Raw genomic sequence first — 17,151 nt, 5'->3', positions numbered from 1 at the left:
GACAACACAGGATTAGAAGAGAAAAGAGAAAAAAAAAACGTCCGCCACTTGAAGTTTATTTCCTCCTGCTGCCTGGGGACCTCCAGCCTTCCTACCCAAGCTGTGAACCCTCTCAAGATGAGGGCAGAGTGTGGGGGCCACCAGGCAGCGCATCACCCCCGGCCTTGCCACCTCTGGGGGCTTCCTGCCTCTGACTTGTCTGTATCCCAGAGACCTCTCTGTGAACTGGGTCCTCTGCGACTTTCGGGTCTTCGGCCGTAGAAAGCTTTGACAAATGTCTAGTGCTCAGAGCAAGCTCCCAGCAAGTGGTCTCTGGGGTGATACAGGAGTGATGCTGGCAGCAAGGTCTAGGTGTGGACCAGGAGGCCACCAAGAGTCAGCTCCAGGCCCCCCAGGGTCACTGCTGCTGGGGGACAGGGAGAGAAGGTGGGTGCTGGCCCCCAAGCCACACGGGGGTTGTGAGGCTGAGGCTGAAGAGGGGGTGCAAGCCCTCTGCTAGTTTGTCCAGGGGACCCTAGCACGTCTCTGGGTCTGGCTTGGTGGGGTCTCTGGGCTCCTCTTCCAGCTCCAGCACCCAGTGTTCACCTCTGACCTCTCTGTGCCCAGGTGCCCGGTTCCAGGCTGTGTGGGGCTTGGTCACATCAGCGGCAAATACGCCTCTCACAGAAGCGCATCCGGCTGCCCGCTGGCAGCTCGGAGGCAGAAAGAGGGTTCCCTCAACGGCTCGTCTTTCTCCTGGAAGTCCCTGAAGAATGAGGGGCCCGCCTGCCCCACCCCAGGCTGTGACGGCTCTGGTCATGCCAATGGGAGCTTCCTCACTCACCGCAGGTGATTGTCCCCACCCCACCCTTCTGTCACCCAGGAGAGACCCCAGCTGTGGCACTGTGGCATGGCTCCCAGGGATGTGCCAGACCAGGGCACAGGTGAGAACAGTAGTTTCTTGAGGAAAAAGACCCAAACTGATAGCCACCTGGGGGAAGCCATGGAAACCTGCTGGGACCACGTGATGGCCTGTGTGACGTGTCACCCAGGTGTCTACTGTCCTAAGACCCCTTTATACATCCCATGGAGTCCCTCTGGCAAGAGAGAGCAGAGCCCCCCTGTGTCTGGGATACACTTTCTTAAAGCAGGCTGAGGCTTTTTCTGAAAAGCGTTGTCACAGCTCATGCCCTGTCCCTCCTACTGGGGTTTCATCTTTGAACTTGGGGCCCAGGCCTTTCCTCTACAAGGGACCCCTCCATGCCTGGGCAGTGGGCCCGGGCAGCACTGGCCAGCTCTGACCTGCCCTGATACTGCCCTTGGTGCTGAGGGTCTTGCCCCATCAGCCCTCTTCCTCTCTGTGCTGGGAAGCCACACGAGTCACTGCTTGGTCCTGTCAGAAACCTTTTTTCTATGTTATTTTTTTTGTCCTTATCTCTCCACCTTTAAGATTAATTAGCTCATTTATTCCACAAGCCGTTGCTGAAAGCACATCAAATACCAGTCTCTGGAGAACAAGATGACAACCAGCCCTCCTGGAGCTGAGTGGTCAGGGCAGGTGCAGAGACAGACTTTGCAACCAGCAAATATGTTATTAGTTTGGCGAAGGATGCTGTGGGGAAGATAGAGCAGGCAGGGGTGAGGAGGTCTTTTCTGAGAGGTGGCGCTTGCCCCGAGCCTCTGGGAACAAACCTTCAGAGCAGGGGCCTGAGCTGGGAATGGCCCGTGCTGTTGGAGGAGTGAGGAAGCTGGGGGCCAGGAGCCAGGACCAGAACACCAGGGATGAGTGACAACGCTCCAGACAGGATAGTCCTCCAACAGCCCGGCTCTCACTGGGACTTGTGACCTTAGACTGGCTTGTGAGGCATGACCTTGGATTGGTCTTCATGCATGATCTTTGCTTCCAGCTTGTCTGGCTGTCCCAGAGCGACCTTTGCAGGAAAGAAGGGAAAACTCTCAGGGGATGAGGTTCTTGGCACGAAATTCAAGACGAGTGATGGTGAGGCTGCCCCCTGCACCCCCTGCATGTGGTCCTGGGACCTAAGTGGGCGGGTAGTTTAGGCAAGAGATGGGTCGGGAAGCAAAGCCCCTCCTGGAGTGAGTTGTGGTGGAGACAGAGCTCTTGAGCTGAGCTGCCAGGGCCCCTCACCTCGGCTCAGAACCTCTGGCTGTCCTGTGCCCAGCATGGCCATCACAGCTCTAGCCTGGGGCTTGGTGAGCCCTACTGGCAGCACCAGAAGCCGTGTTCTCGGGGTGTGTGGACCTGTGTTTTCAGGCTTCGTGAGGGGGAAGTGGAGGAAACCAGCACCATCTGGAAAGGCTTCCGTTTTTAACTTAGCAATTAACACTTGCCCAGGAGGTATCTGTTTTCCCACCAAGACCAGGGCCTGGAGCCCCACAGCTGACACGCAGCCACTTTCCCAGTCTGAGATGTGGGCCACGAGTCCCTGGGGCTTCTACTCCGAAAGGGCTCCTCAGGCCCATCTAGAAAGCAGGCCTTGACTGACCCCCTCCCCTCCTTGTGAGAGCCACGACTGAGGTTTCTCTCTGGGGTAGTGCTGGACAATGACGAGGAGATCAAGCAGCTGAACCAGGAGATTCGAGACCTAAACGAGTCCAACTCTGAGATGGAGGCCGCCATGCTGCAGCTGCAGTCCCAGGTGGGTGGTGCCGCCCTGCCCTGTCCCCACCTGCCCTAAAACCCAGGATGTCCTTCCCATCCTCCCCCTTTTTCTGCTCAGTACGTGTTCCACCCATCAGGAGTCCTGAGGTGCTGGTAGGCACCATCCTGTTGGTTTGTAGGAGCAGAACCGCAGCGTGGGTCATCAGAACCTGACTGGAGCTGTGTTCCAGCCCAGCATGGCCATACACCTGCTAAGTGACCTGGTGTACCTCTTATTCTGAGTGTGCCTTGATGCCCTCCCAGGCAAGTGAGGATAATAGGAGAATCTGTCCTATTCGGTTGTCGTGAGATGAATGCATTCCTACAAGGAAAGCAGTTCACACAGGGTCTGACCCAGAAGAACCGCTGTGCTGAGGGACAGGGTTACAGATTGCCTTGAGTCTGTGTCCTATCCCTGAGTTCCCCAAAATGAACACTCAAAACGAAAACAAAAACAAAAACAAACCAAAAAACAGTGAATTTCTTATTTTGAAAAGAACACGCCCTTCCTTGGCTGCTGAGTAGGGGCTGGAGCAGAGATAGGGGCACAGTGGAGCAGCCGCGCATGGCCATGTCCCCAAGGACAAGGAGGTGACCTGGCCCTGTGGGGGTGGAGGGCATGGGGACTGGGGAAGTGTGAGATGCTGGAGTCCTTGTGTCTTCTGCGGCCCCTCCTTTCTCTGGCAGACGGGCTTTTACGCCGACCTCCTCTTACCCAGAAGCTGGTGTAAAAATAGCACCAGCTGATGAGGATCAGCAGGGATTTCTGTCCTGCCCTGCAGCGTCTCCCCAGTTCAGAGGCAGTGCAAGTGGAGAGGGGGTACAGGGGCTGCCTCTGGGCACCGAGACACCCTTCTGGGTGGCTTTCCCCATATTCTTCCCTGCTGTTTTCCTTCTCGAAGTCCAAGGCATCTCCCAGTGTCAGTACCCTTGAAAAGCACCTCTGGTTTCTCTTTATTGGCCAGCACCCACTTACTTACAGAGAGATTATTCACTGAGTCCTTTTGGAAGGACTTTCCCCTCCAGGGAGTTTTGCATTACATGCCCTGCTGGAGAGCAGGGAAGGCAGGCTCAGGACCTCTGATCAAACCTTTTAAAGCCAAAGGCTTGTCACTGGGTAAGGAGAACCCAACCCCTCCTAAAAGTGTTCCTGCACCCCAGGGATGGCCTGAGGCGCCATCCACACTGATGAGCTTGCCTTTGCCCTGAGTGAGGCTGGGGGCTGCCCTCCCAAGCATGTCTGCTCCAGGCCAGGCCCCAGGGTGAGCTTCTTGCCCACCTTGCCTACAGGGCTCTGACACTCTGAGACTCATGTGGTGCCTGCAGCACCCAGAGCAGGCGAGACTGCCCATGGCCGGCAGCCCGGTGGAGTTGTCCTCTGTTCTCTGATGTTCCATGTGGAAGCCTTGGAGCCCCTGGAGAACTTTCGGACTCCCTCCTGGCGCTCTGTTGGGTCCAGAGAAGACATGCTTGTGCTGGAAACCCCAGGGTGAGCTTTGACGTGCTGGTCCACTCACTGAGAGTGGCAGTGGTCTGCTCTGCTGCCTTCATAGTTTTGATGAGGCACTTGGTTGGTCTTTCTGGTGGGGATGTTCCACCAGTTGGGAACAGTGTTTCCACCACAGAGGAAGAGCAGGAAGCCAGTGATGGGCTGGGACATGAAGCCAGCGTCTCCTTCTGTGCTCCTTTCCACCCCACAGGACAGCTGGGCTCAGAAAGCCATGGCCCCCAGCCCCTAGCTCAGTCACTGTCCCCCCCCTCCACCCAGGGACCAGGGCACTGCCAACCCTCACTCTGGCAGGGCTCCTGCCTCTTCGCCCTCTCCTGGAGGGACATGAGACGGCCCAGCGGGCATGCCGGGCCTGCTCCCAGGAGGACACTCCAGGCAGCAGCTCTCGTCTCTGTCTGGCAGATCTCGTCCATGGAGAAGAGCCTGAAGAACATCGAGGAGGAGAACAAGCTCATCGAGGAGCAGAACGAAGCCCTGTTCCTGGAGCTGTCGGGCCTGAGCCAGGCCCTCATCCAAAGTCTTGCCAACATCCGCCTTCCGCACATGGTAAGCAGTTAGCAGCCCTGTGGCCTCCCCAGCTGAGCTGGCACCTGTATTCTGGGGCTTCGGGGAGGGCAGGCACCCCTCTGCCTCTGGAAGGGCCCCACCCCGGGCAGATTGCTACCCATGGTGGCTGTCGCAGCCTGGGCAGCCTGTGCCATGATGGTCTTAGCCGAGTGTTGCCTGTGGCGGGTCTGTGTGCTCATCTCTGGCGGCGTGGGCTTCCTGGGTCTGGGGCTCCCCCATCCTCTCCCATTACTTCTGGAAACCCTGGGGCCCCTGCATGGACGGGCCTTGCTAAACCAGTTGTGTTCTCCAGGAGCCGATATGTGAGCAGAATTTTGACGCCTATGTCAGCACCCTCACCGACATGTACTCCAACCAGGAGTGCTACCAGAACCCCGAGAACAAGGACCTCCTCGAGAGCATCAAGCAGGCCGTGAGGGGCATCCAGGTCTAGGCCTCCTTGTGTGAGGAGCCACCATGCTGACTCGGGGCGCCCAGGGCACCCCGACTCACCTCTGTCTTTTACCTCCCTAGCCCTGCCCTCCCAGTGGAGATTCCCACTCACAGTGACTTCTCGTTGGCAGCCCAGGGTGGCCTCGGCAAGGGGGTGGGAGTGTTTAGACAGAGGAGTGCCTGGAAATCCTCGTCTCCCTCGTTGTGACTCACGCGCCGGGCCAGAGGCCTTGACCTCTCAATGTGAGTGCGGGGCGTGAAGTATTACAAAGTGATTTATTTTTGCTTCTGAAAGCTCGAAGTCTCCAATGGAAACTCACGGACAAGGTTCTCAGGGAAGTTTTGGAGCTGCAACCACAGTATTCCTTTGTCTGTCAAGGCCGAGGGGGCAGCCTGGCCGGGCGGGTGGTGCGTGTGACGAGTCAGCCTGGAGTGGCCAGTGCGCCCATGCGGTGAGGCCGCTGTGACAAGTGTGTTTCCTGTTGTCCTTTAATTCACTTTTATGTTAAGCGTGGAAGAGAGCAGCGTTCCAGAGGGTAGGTTAGGAACAGGCCTGGAGGAAGCTGGCCCGGGACCCCCTGAAGACAGCGCTGGTTCCACAGGGAAGCACCTCTGGCGGAGCCTGCAGACCCTGCGCTCAGGGTCAGGCTCCCTCAAGGCTGCAGCCTTTAGACCCAGGTCGGGCTCCAGGTCAGGGCCTCTGGCTGTCTGTGTGCCCACCTGGCCTGTGACCCACCACTGCCCATCACCGGGTCATGGCTGAGCTTTACCGAGGTGGGGGAAGTGACAGCAAGGTCAGGCGATAAATTCCTGACTGGAGACCACCAAGGTGTCACTTCTGTTTAGATCCATTCGAGATTCAAAAGAAGATAAATTTTGATTTAATGTGTTAAAAACACAATGTTCCTAACATGTAAATAGAATCCAAGCCAGCTGTGACTGCGATTCCAAGTTAGTATTTAAAAGTAGAGAAATTGCACTTCCTGGAAGAAATGAGAAAGTAGTTAGTTTAATTATTCTGTAAATTATTTAATTTTGTCAAAATGTAAGTATTTATATTCACAACCTCTTATGTTAATGTTGGCTATTTATTTACCATTTTTATTTATTAATTTTATACTATTTTACCTAGACCCCACACCAGGACATATGAGAGGGAAGTAAATGAAATCAAAGCAAACTTAACTATTTGACTATGAGAAGGGCCACAAAAAATCTTGCTGTAACTTCTAGTTATGATTTTAATGCAACTGAGTTATTTTTTATATATTTTGTTATTTATTCTTTTAATAATGGAGTTTTTAAAAAGTATTTTGTAACTGAGGAATTTTGATAATTTGGGGATATTTCCCCTTTGGTCCAATGGAAAGAAAGACTTTTCGGTTCTCTTCATCCCTTTGGCTCTTTGTTTCAGGCACGGACGACAGCAAATGGCATTCTGTGTTCATTGTTTATTTAAGTGTAGTGCAGCTGTGTGCTCTGGCGTGTCTCTTGTGTTGCGTCTGTGTGCCGGTTCTTGATGGCTGAGTCCTATCGCTGTGAGGGGCGCTGGCTGCAGGCCGCCCTGAGCAGCTCCCGCTCTAGGCTCCTGTCCTCTGACAGCTCTGATACTGTGATCCTCCTTCCTCAGGAAACGCTGACCCCACAGCACAGCACTTCTCAGTGTGTTTGCAGGGTGATTTCCTAATAAAAGTCCACTCTGACTGTGAGTGGGAGCCGTGTCTGTGGTGGGGACGCCGACTCTGTCCCGGGAGCTCTGGGGGTCACTTTCCTGGAGAGAGGGCGGTGGGTGGGTCCTCTGTGATGCACACGTAGGAGCCACGTTTCCTTTGTGGAACTGCCCTCCTCGGAGGTCTGAGTCACAGACAGTGCGTGTGTGAATCGGGGTTTTCTCAGCGTCAGAAGTCTTTCTGCTGGCGTTGTTGGCCTGGGGGGTGGGGGGGTGGCGCTGTGAAATGAGGGCTGCCCCAGACCACCTCTCCTGGCTTCAGGAGGAAGTCCTGTGCAGAGGAGAGTTTGGGCATTCCGGAGGGAGGCAGAGTTGACAGGAGGGGAGGGAAAAGTGGGAGGGGGAGGCAGAGAGACCTCTCTGGTGGCCTTTTCAGAGCTCCTGCATTCAGCCATATGTGAAGGCGGCTATGATTGCAGCGGCTCCTCACTGCTTTACACTTTTGTGTCGGCTGTGGCTCTCCCAGATGAGACTCAGGTATGGGGCTTCTAGTCAACATTCACCCTGAACTGTCAACACGCTTTGACCTCCCTGGGCATCTAGCTCTTGAGGGCAACCTGGAGCTCCCTGCCTGACCTGTGAATAAAGCGAGACTTTTAGGAATGCTGGGCCTTACTCCCAAGCCCTGTCCAAGTCAGATGGCTGAGGATCTGGAGGGTTCCAGCTACTGGCTTTGGAGACCAGAGAAGGTAGCAGCATGGAGGGGTGTGTGAAACCTGTACAGCCTCGAGGAGGGGCTCCTGGAAGGCACGGAGGATTGGTGGTCCAGGTCGTGCCCATCCGTGTCAGTACCCATCCGTGGGTGCTGGGGTGACAGCATTCTGGGGCCATGAAAGTTGGCTGGCTGATGGCAGGTGATGAGCAGAGGCCAGGACTGTGGAAGAATGGGCGGATGGCCACGTCCATCCTGCATCATCTTGCTTCCACCCTCTCCCAGGACTCCGCCTGCTCCCTGCCAAGTGTTTAGCGGGCTGCTTAGCCTCCTGACTCTGAAATGTTGCACTTCAGGGGACCCACATCCCTGCCCCCAACCCCGCACCAGTTTAGCCAGAGCCTCTCCCCAGTGCCACGGGGCGTGGCCTCAGCACGTGTTTCCGAGGCCTCCAGCACCTGAGAAGCACCGATGCCTGTGGAGGCGGCAGTGTGCAGGAGCAGGTGTGCTTGCCGTGCTGGCCCCCAGCCAGCTTCATCGTGGGGTGCTCTGCCGGTGGGCTCCGCGCAGCCTGATTGGTCTGAAGACCCAGGAAGATAGCATGACTGGGAAGAGGGCCCCGGAGGTCACCCTCCAGAGCAGGTGAGTGTGCATATGTAGGGGGACCAAGGGGCTGTGGGGGGTGGGGACAGGGCTGGAGCAGGGCTCTCTCCACTAGCTGCATCTCAGTAAAGACTTCTGTGCGTAGGTGGGGACAGGTGGGCCATGGTGAGAGGACAGCCGGGGAGAGATCAGTTCCAAACCAGCCCGGGACTGGCCCTGGGCCTGGGCTCCAGCCACGATGGACTCAACTTTGCCCTTCAGGGCTGCTCCGGCCCATGGCTGGCTGGGGTGCACCAAGGGTGTGCCCCTGGAACGTGGGTGGCACCCCCTGCTGTGGGATTCCGGAAGACCTCTCAGGGAAGCTGTGTGTGGGATGTGGCTGGTGGGTCGGAGGAAGGGCTTGCTGGAGAGGGAGCACTGAGCACCTTGAGCGTGGGTGTTGGTGTGTAGGACCCTGATATTGAAGAACTATGGCACAGAGGAGGCTGCTTGGTCCTGTAAGACCTGTAGATTTTCCCAACTCTGTTTCGGTTGCCAGAGTTCTGGGATGTACTAGGGAGCCTGGTCTCGGGGTTCTGGGCCCTCAGTATCTTTCCTTTGGAAGCTCTCGGCTTCTATCCACCATGATGTCCTGGGCTTCTGAGGGTTTGTCCATTGTGGGGTCAGCAGACTGAGCTTGAATGGGGCTCTGCCTTTACCCACTGGTGTCTGTGCCTGATGCTGTGGGCAGAGGGACCATAGTAGCCCCCCTGGCTTCAAGCAGAGGCAGCATCACCGTGATGCTAGAAGGTTGTATAGTTCTGCAGTCTGATGATGACATTAGCTATTCACCCCCCAAAAGCTGCTTCCACCTCTTGCTTGAAGGGTCTACCTTCAGGGTTGGAGGAGGGTCTTGGTGTCATTGACATATGCTGCTCAGGACTTATCTGTGCTATGGGGACCTCATCCATAGCCAGGCCTCCTCTCCCAGCCTGTGGCCCCTTCTTTTACACTTTCCAGAGAGTACAACTCAAGGCTTTATCTGGAGGGAGGGGAGCATTCCCCAGTGCCAGTCATCTTTGTTACAGGACCCCTCTTCCTTCTCCAGCATCACCTGAATCTGCCAGTTCCTGGCTTCCTGAGGAGTGGACGGCCTTGGTCCTGAACTTCCCACACTCTGGCTGTAATCCAGCCTTTGGGTCTAGAAGTCATTCGCTACACATTTATGTGTTTTGGCTTCTAAATCACAGTGTTGTCCCCTCTTCCATCTTCCCATTCCTGCCAGTTTACACCTTAAAAGTTGTCAGTTTAGCCAGGTCTTGAGAGGGTGCCAAGGTAGATAGGTGAGTCTACCTGCCCTCCTTACCTGGACCCACAGGTGGAGAGCACCTGGCTGTGTGTGGAGGCTGCCTGATTGCAGGAGAGACTCTTCCTTTCACCACTGTGCCGCTAAGGCTCATGGCTCTGTAGAGGCTGTTACAGCTGTGGGTGTGGAGGGTTCCTAACATAGGTCCAAACTTGCCATACAGGTCAGCCAATGTTATAGACACTTCCTTTCTCTTTGCTCCTCCTTTGAAATGGTACATGGCTTCTCTGACAGAACTCCAGTCCCCACATCAGCCAAGTGCCTGTCAGGTTAAACCACACAGTGGGCCAGGTGACCCGTGACTGTAGGCACCCTACCAGTGCTGGCAGCTGGCCTTTGGGAGAGGCCCTGCAGTCTTCTCTGTCCCCCAGCCCTCTGCCCCCACTAGCCTCTCCCCTTTCCCTGTCCCCTCATGTCAAGGGTGTGTGGGCTGCTGAAGTCTGGCCTCTCCCCTCCCGACACTTTTTAGGGCTCCCCATCCCTCGGTCTCTGGGCCCTCCTCCAACCTGTCCCCTTGCACTCTGCAGAGGTGGCCCTGGGTCACCCCCTGGCCTCTGCCCTCTCTTTCTCACCCTCTCTACAGCAGTGTGCCATGTGCAGAGAATGCCTGCGCTGCTCCCCGAGGCTGCCTTTCCCAGCTCTTTCTGGGTCTCCACTTGAATGTCCCACCTGTTGCAGGAGGGCTGATCAGGGTGCCCATTGTCAGGCCACAGTGGGCAGGGGGATGGCTGCACTGGGCAGGAGGAGGGCCCAGGGCCCAAGCTATGATTAGGAGGATCCAGCTGTGCCCCTGGACACCTTGGCTAGGGGCAGCTCAAAGGTGGGAGCCACGCCTGGCAGAATCCCCAGGGTTAAGAAGTCTCTAGACCTGCTTGGAGCATCAAACAAGAGACCTTGAGCCTAACCCTCCTGATAGGGGGCTCCAGGGTGAACTCCAGCCTCAGTTCCCCACCTTCTGGTCCCTCCTTCCAGATGCTGAGGGCCTGAGAGGAAAGCAATCAGTGCTTCTGATTTGTCAGTTTAAAATGTGAAGGGGGCTTTCCTGGTGGCTCAGATGGTAAAGAATCCACCTGCAATGTGGGAAACCTGGGTTTGATCCCTGGGTTGGGAAGATGCCGCTGGAGGAGGGCATGGCAACCCGCTCCAGTACTCTCGCCTGGAGAATCCCCATGGACAGAGGAGCCTGGTGGCTATAGTCCATGGAGTCGTAAAGAGTTGGACACGACTGAGTGAGAGTGGCCACAAAGAGACAGTGTTTGTCTCCGTTCATCTTGAGCTCATAACAGATTGAGTCTTTCTTCCCAGGATGAGGAGAAGGCTCATTACAGATCAGAATGTCTGGATGCCCCAGGGCAGTGTGGGAAGAGCCAGGTGGAAGCTGACCTCTGTGTCTTGGACAAAGATGGTGATGTAGCCTCAGGCAGCCCCACCTGGACATAGGGGGTCTGCAGCTTTATTTCTAGGTTCACACAGTCCATGTCCTCTGAAGGGAGGAGGGCAGACCAGCCACATGTTCTGATCTGCTCTCTGGGTCCTCCGGGAGAGGGTCTACCTTCGCTGTAAGCTGGGGATGGTGGCGGCCACCAGACAGCTCACATCTGCTGTCGGAGTGGCCTCGTGAACAGGAAGGCCCAGAGGCCCCTTTTCTGTTCTTGGGTGAGGATTCACTGTCACTGGAGTGACCATAGGTTCCCCACAGAGTGGCCAGGCTTGTCCATGAGGCGGTCTCCTCCAAGGCACACATTTTTGGTCATAAGCAGAGAGGAGTAAGACATGGTCCTTGCTCTGGGACCACATTTTCCAGAACTTTCCTGATTATTCCAGAACCGCCTCCACACTGTACCCTCCCTGGAGGCCCCTCCACATTCCCGTTGTTCCCGGAGGGTATGGCGGGCTCCTGACCTCATCCCCTGTGCTGACCCTGGGGTGAGGGGAAGGTCTGTCCTGTGTGATTCCCACCAAACTCAGATCTGGGATCATGACTAGACCTACAAACATGTTTCCTTTGTGAAGTGCTGACTGCTGGGGCCTTTTAGAGTCCAGAACAACTTGAAATTGAGAAATGACATGTGCATGTGCAGAGGGTTTCTTTACCTGGTCCATGGCCCTCTCCAAATTCTTCAGTGTAGCAGGGACACATCCCCACTCACAGTCCCCACCTGTCCTGTGATTATGACACTAGGGGCAGTCCAGACCCTGGGCAAGTCAACCCCTCTGTATGGCAGTTTCCTTGTCAGTTCAGGGGCCGTGCAAGCTGAGACATGAGTTCACTGCAGTGGGGACCAGGCCATTCTGAAACATCTGGATGCCCCAGCCCTTCTATCGCAGGTCCCTGCGAAGCCAGCTCAGAGGCATCTGTGAGAGAGGTAATAATAGTGGTGGTCTGCTCCAGGTCTCAGAGTTCACCCCCTGCCCACAGAGCTTTGCCCCAGAGGCCATCCGCACTCCTCACTCTTGCTGGAGGTGCTCTGGGGGCACTTTCCACAAGGCTTATGCACCCCTGGGTAACCAGTGGTGTTGGGGCAGGGGATTCTATTGCCCGCCCCCAACACCCTGCTGTGTGTTGGAGCCGTGGGTCAGAACTGGCGACCTTCAAACATTGTTCAGTCACGTGAACCCTTTAAATGGAGTGTCACCTGGAGCCTCTGAGCTGCTCTGGCAGAGGCTGAGGGTCAGGACTGGTGCGGTCATGCGGAGCCAAGCACAGACTTCATGCTCAGTGGGTTGGAGGAGGGCCCAGGAAGCATATCTGGACAGGTACAAGGAGCAACACATGGAGGTGAGTTAGGAGCGCTGGGTGAGACCTCCTCATGGGGCTCTGGTTTCTGATATGGTTATGTCATGATTTCTCGTAACATCTTATGAAAAACCCAAACGAACTTTTTACATTACACTGGTGTCAGCTCTCAGGGTGTGAGTCCAGGGCCACCTCACAGCTGTGGACCTTGAGCAGGATACTTCCGGCCTCTATGCCTCAGCTTCCTTCTTGATACATCGGTTCATAGCACATGCTGCTGAAGGGGTGTGGGAGGGAGTGATGGGAGCCCAGACCCCAGGCCACACACCACTTCTGAGACTCTGTGAACACCTGTAGCCCACCTCCTCTTCCTGCAACCCCATCAGCACCAGCCACCATTCCTGGCCCCAAGGTCAGACCCCTGCTGTCTGATCACCGTGACCAGCTAAGCTCAGGGCTTGTGGGTGCCACCTGGGGCAGTGCTGTGCCACCCACCTGGTGACCACAGGTTGAAGCTGTCTGCTGCTGCCGCCCTTCCCTAGTACCTGGTTTTGTCCACCAACAGCTGAAGCCAGAGGTTCTGGAGTTTGCTCTCTCCAGACCAGCCCGTGACTCTAAGGCTGTTACCCGCTCATTCTCTCCCCTCATCTTTCCCTCTCATGAGTCACAAAACATAGTGGCGGGTGGCTAAGTGGCTGGATAAGGGGGAGGGGACCCTTGAACCTGGGAACAGCATCCTAAGAAATGGGGCTGTCAGCTTCTTGGGGGGTGGTGCTTCCACCCCAGGGGTCCTGCAGACAGGCTTCTGGACCCTGGTCTGGCATCCCTTGTGTAGAAGGACCCAATTCTAAGGTTCTCCAGAGAAACAGAACCAAGAGGTAGCATTTGTATCAGCTGTGTCTCTTTCTGTAAGCCTACATTTATATCTGTATATCAAGAGAGATGTGTTTTCAGGAACTGGCTCACATAGTGTGGGAGTGTAAGTCTGAAATCTGCAGAGCAGGCCAGCAATCTGGAGACCTGGGAAAAGGTGATGTTTGGAGGCAGAATCCCTTCTCCCATGGCCCCAGGAGCAGGGGATGGGGGGTGGGATGGGAGTGGAGGGGTGGGGAGGGATCTCCATCTTTGCTCTTAGGGCCCCAGATACATGGATGAGGCCTTCCTACATTCTGACACATAATTTGCTTTATTCAAAATTAACTGATTTAAATGTTAACTACATTTTAAAAATACCCTCACAATAATACCTAACTTGTATTTGACAAAATATCCGAGCACCATAACTTAGTCAAGCGGACACATAAAAGTAATCATTGCAGATTCCTTCCCTGTGCCCGGGCATTTCTAACCTTTTTTTTTAAGGTGATTTAAGATGAGATGTTATTTTTCAGAATCCCTTTCCAGTTATTTTACATATGTGAATACATGTAAGTTCACCAGTATTTTCAGATCAAAATTAAAATGTGGTCACCTTATAGTACAAATTGTAGAGAAACGTTGACTCATGTCTAAAACCGTGGTTAATTTCACTACAAATGGCTTAAAATGAGAAAGATAAAATTTTTTTTTTCTCTTCACACAACCTACTTTGGATGCTTTCAGCACACAGTGGCGACGCCTTGTGGTCAGTTTTGTATCTTGTCACTGCTGTGGCCTGAAACCAGGGTGTGGACCCCTCCTGGCTCACTTCTCTGACCACCAGAGGTAGGAGAGATGGTCCAGGTGTAACAGTGTTCACTTGGGCTGTGGTCCCCACCTTGACCACCCATCCACCCCCTGCAGTGAAGTTTGATGCGTCTGTGGGCAGTAAACTCACTTAGAGGCCCAAGATGCCAAGAGTAGGTGAGAGCCCTTCCTTTACCTGAGGAGATATCGGAAGTGAGGCTGGTGGCTGGGGGGTGAAGAGTGGGAGGCGTGTTTTAGTTACTGTAATTGCAAAAGCAATTCTGCTGCTGCTACTGCTGCTAAGTCGCCTCAGTCCTGTCTGACTGTGCAATCCCATAGACAGCAGCCCACCAGGCTCCCCTGTCCCTGGGATTCTCCAGGCAATAACACTGGAGTGGGTTGCCATTTCCTTCTCCAATGCATGAAAGTGAAAAGTGAAAGTGAAGTCGCTTAGTCGTGTCCGACTCTTTGCGCCCATGGGATTTTCCAGGCAAGAGTACTGGAGTGGGTTGCCATTGCCTTCTCCAAAAGCAATTCTACCCCATAGTAGAAACAGACAACACCACAGTAAGTAAAGTAAGAAGTGACATCCTTATCCAGGACTGAGGTGCACTAAGAAAATAATCTTAACATATTTACCCCTATAATTATCATTTCTAGAGCTCTTCATTCTTTTGTGTAGATCTGTGTTTCCATCTCTTATTGCTTTCGGTATGAAAAACTAGCTTTATCATTTCCTGTGTGGGTCTGCTGCTTCTAGCTTTTGTATTTCTTAAAAAAAAAAAAATTGTCTCCTTTTAAAAAAACAGCAAACTAATATACTTCATTTTTGAGAGTAGTTTTAGGTTTACAGAAATATTGAAGGGGTAGTACAGAGACTTCTCATATATACTCTCTTCCATGCAAACAATTTCCCCTATTATTAACATCTTGCATTTATGTGGTACATTGTTACAACTGATATACCAATATTGATACACTATTAAAGTTCACAATTTACATTAAGGTCACTCATGGTGTTGTACATCCTACGAGTTCTGACAATGCGCATGCCCTATAGCCACCACTACAGTATCGCACAGAATAGCTTCACTGCCCTAAAAAGCCTGCGTGCTCCGTTTATTTATCCCCCTTCCCCCTAGCCCACAAGGGCTTCCCTTGTGGCTCAGCTGGTAAATAATCTGCCTATGATATGGGAGACCTGGGTTTGATCCCAGGGTTGGGGAGATCCCCTGGAGAAGGGACAGGCTACCCACTCCGGTATTCTGGCCTGGAGAATTTCATGGACTGTATACAGTCCGTGGGGTTGCAAAGAGTCAGATACAACTGAACGACTTTTACTTTCACTTTCCCCTCACCCTATCCCTGGAAACCACTAATCTTTTTACTGTTGCTACAGTTTTGCTCTTCCTAAAATGTCATATTATACAGTATGTATGGAACCACACAATCTGTACCCTTTTAAGACTGGTTTCTTTCATTTAGAAATAAGGTTTCTCCCTGTCTCTCCATGGCCTGGTAACTCATTTCATTTTAGTGCTGAATAACATTACACTATTGCGATATACCACAGCTGTGTACAAAAACTGGCAATTATGAATCAATTGCTATAAACATTCCTATGCAGATTTCTGTGTGTACACAGGTTTTCAGCTCCTTTGGGTAAACACCAAGGAAACCGCCGTATCTAATGATAAGACTGGTTTGCTTTGTAAGAAACTGCCAAAGTGTATTTCAAAGTGGCTGTACTATTTTGTATTCCTATCAGAGATGAATGAGAGTTCCCAGTACTCCATTCTAATTAGCGTTTGGTATTGTCAGTGTTTTGGGTTTTAGCCATTGTAACAGGTGTGGAGTATATCTCATTATTTTAATTTGCATTTCCTGATGACATAGGATGTTGAACATCTTTTTGTATGCTTATTTGCCATCTGTATATCTTTTTTTGCTGAGGTGTCTGTTCAGGTCTTTGGCCCATCTTTTAATTGGGTTATTTAGTTTTTGCTGCTGTTGAGTTTTAAGAGTTCTTTATATATTTTGGATATAAGTCCATTATCAGTTATGTGTTTGGCAAATAGTTTCTGTCTGTGACTTATCCTTTCATTCTCTTAATAGTGTCTTGCACAGAGCAGAAGTTTTGAATTTTAATGAAATCCACTTTATCAGTTTTTTCTTTCATGAATCACGTCATTAATACTATATATAAAATATCATTGCCAAGCCGAAGGTCTCCCTGACTTTGTTCCAGAACTTTAAGGAGATGACTGTGAGGTTTGTGTGCAGATCCGCTTCTCTGTTTCTGCTGTTCTAGGACCATTTGTTGAAAAGACTGCTCTTTCTCCATTGAATTGATTTGCTCCTTTGTCAAAGAACAGTTGACTGTATTTGTATAGGTCTTTTTCTGAGCCCTCTATTCTGTTTTATTGACCCATTTGTCTATTCTTTAATCAATACCGCAACTGTCATCATTACTCATTACTGTAACTTCAAAGTAAGTCTTAAAGTCGAGCACTGTCAGGCCTCTAATTTTATTCTACTCCTTCAATACTGTGTTGGATATTCTTTTTTTTTTTTCCTTACCACATAAACTTTAAATCAGTTTGTTGATATCCACGAAATAGTGTGTTGGAATTTTGACTGGATTGCATTGAATCTACAGATCAAAGTTGGAAGAATTGACATTTTAACAACATTGAGTCTTCCTACCTATAAATACAGAATCTCTATTCCGTTAATTAGGTTTTCTTTGATTTATTTAATCAGAATATTATAGTTTTTCTCTTATCCATCTTGTACTTTTTTGGGTAAGATTTATACCTAAGGGTTTTTTTTGGTGCCAATGTAAATGTTATCGTTTATTATTTCAAATTCCAGTTGTCCATTGCTGGTAAATAGGAAAGAGAGATTTTGTTTAAGAAAAAAGACTTATCCATTTTATTTTTGGCTGTATTGGGTCTTCATTGCTGCTTGCGGGCTTTCTCTAGCTGTGGCAAGCAGGAGATACTCTAGTTTTGGTTTGGAGGCTTCGCATTGTGGTGGGTTCTTTTGTTGCGGAGCACAGGCTCCCAGCGGCTCGTGGGCTTCAGGAGTGGCAGGGCATGGGGCTTAGTGGTTCCAAGGCATGTGGGGTCTTCCCAGACCAGGCATTGAACCCATGTCCCCTGCATTGGCAGTTGGATTCTTAACCATTGGACCACTAGGGACATTCCAAAGACAGTAAAATTGTATTCTGGAAACTCGCTACAATCATTTATGACTTTAGGAGGTTTT

General features: G+C 52.3%; 1 protein-coding gene across 1 annotated transcript in view; it reads left to right on the top strand.

The window, feature by feature from the left end:
• Window positions 1-5,151, top strand: part of MYT1 (myelin transcription factor 1) — a 44,066-nt gene extending 38,915 nt beyond the window's left edge. The window contains exons 18-22 of the mRNA XM_068987192.1: window positions 607-828; window positions 1,887-1,978; window positions 2,536-2,639; window positions 4,554-4,697; window positions 5,011-5,151. Of these exons, the coding sequence (XP_068843293.1) occupies window positions 607-828; window positions 1,887-1,978; window positions 2,536-2,639; window positions 4,554-4,697; window positions 5,011-5,151 (703 nt within the window). The remainder of the gene's footprint in view (window positions 1-606; window positions 829-1,886; window positions 1,979-2,535; window positions 2,640-4,553; window positions 4,698-5,010) is intronic.
• Window positions 5,152-17,151: the final 12,000 nt, after the last annotated feature.

The sequence above is a fragment of the Capricornis sumatraensis genome, chromosome 15, assembly GCF_032405125.1.
Source record: "Capricornis sumatraensis isolate serow.1 chromosome 15, serow.2, whole genome shotgun sequence".
Lineage (NCBI taxonomy): Eukaryota > Metazoa > Chordata > Mammalia > Artiodactyla > Bovidae > Capricornis > Capricornis sumatraensis.
Note: the sequence above shows the minus strand (reverse complement) of the source record. Positions and strands in the feature narration are given on the sequence as shown.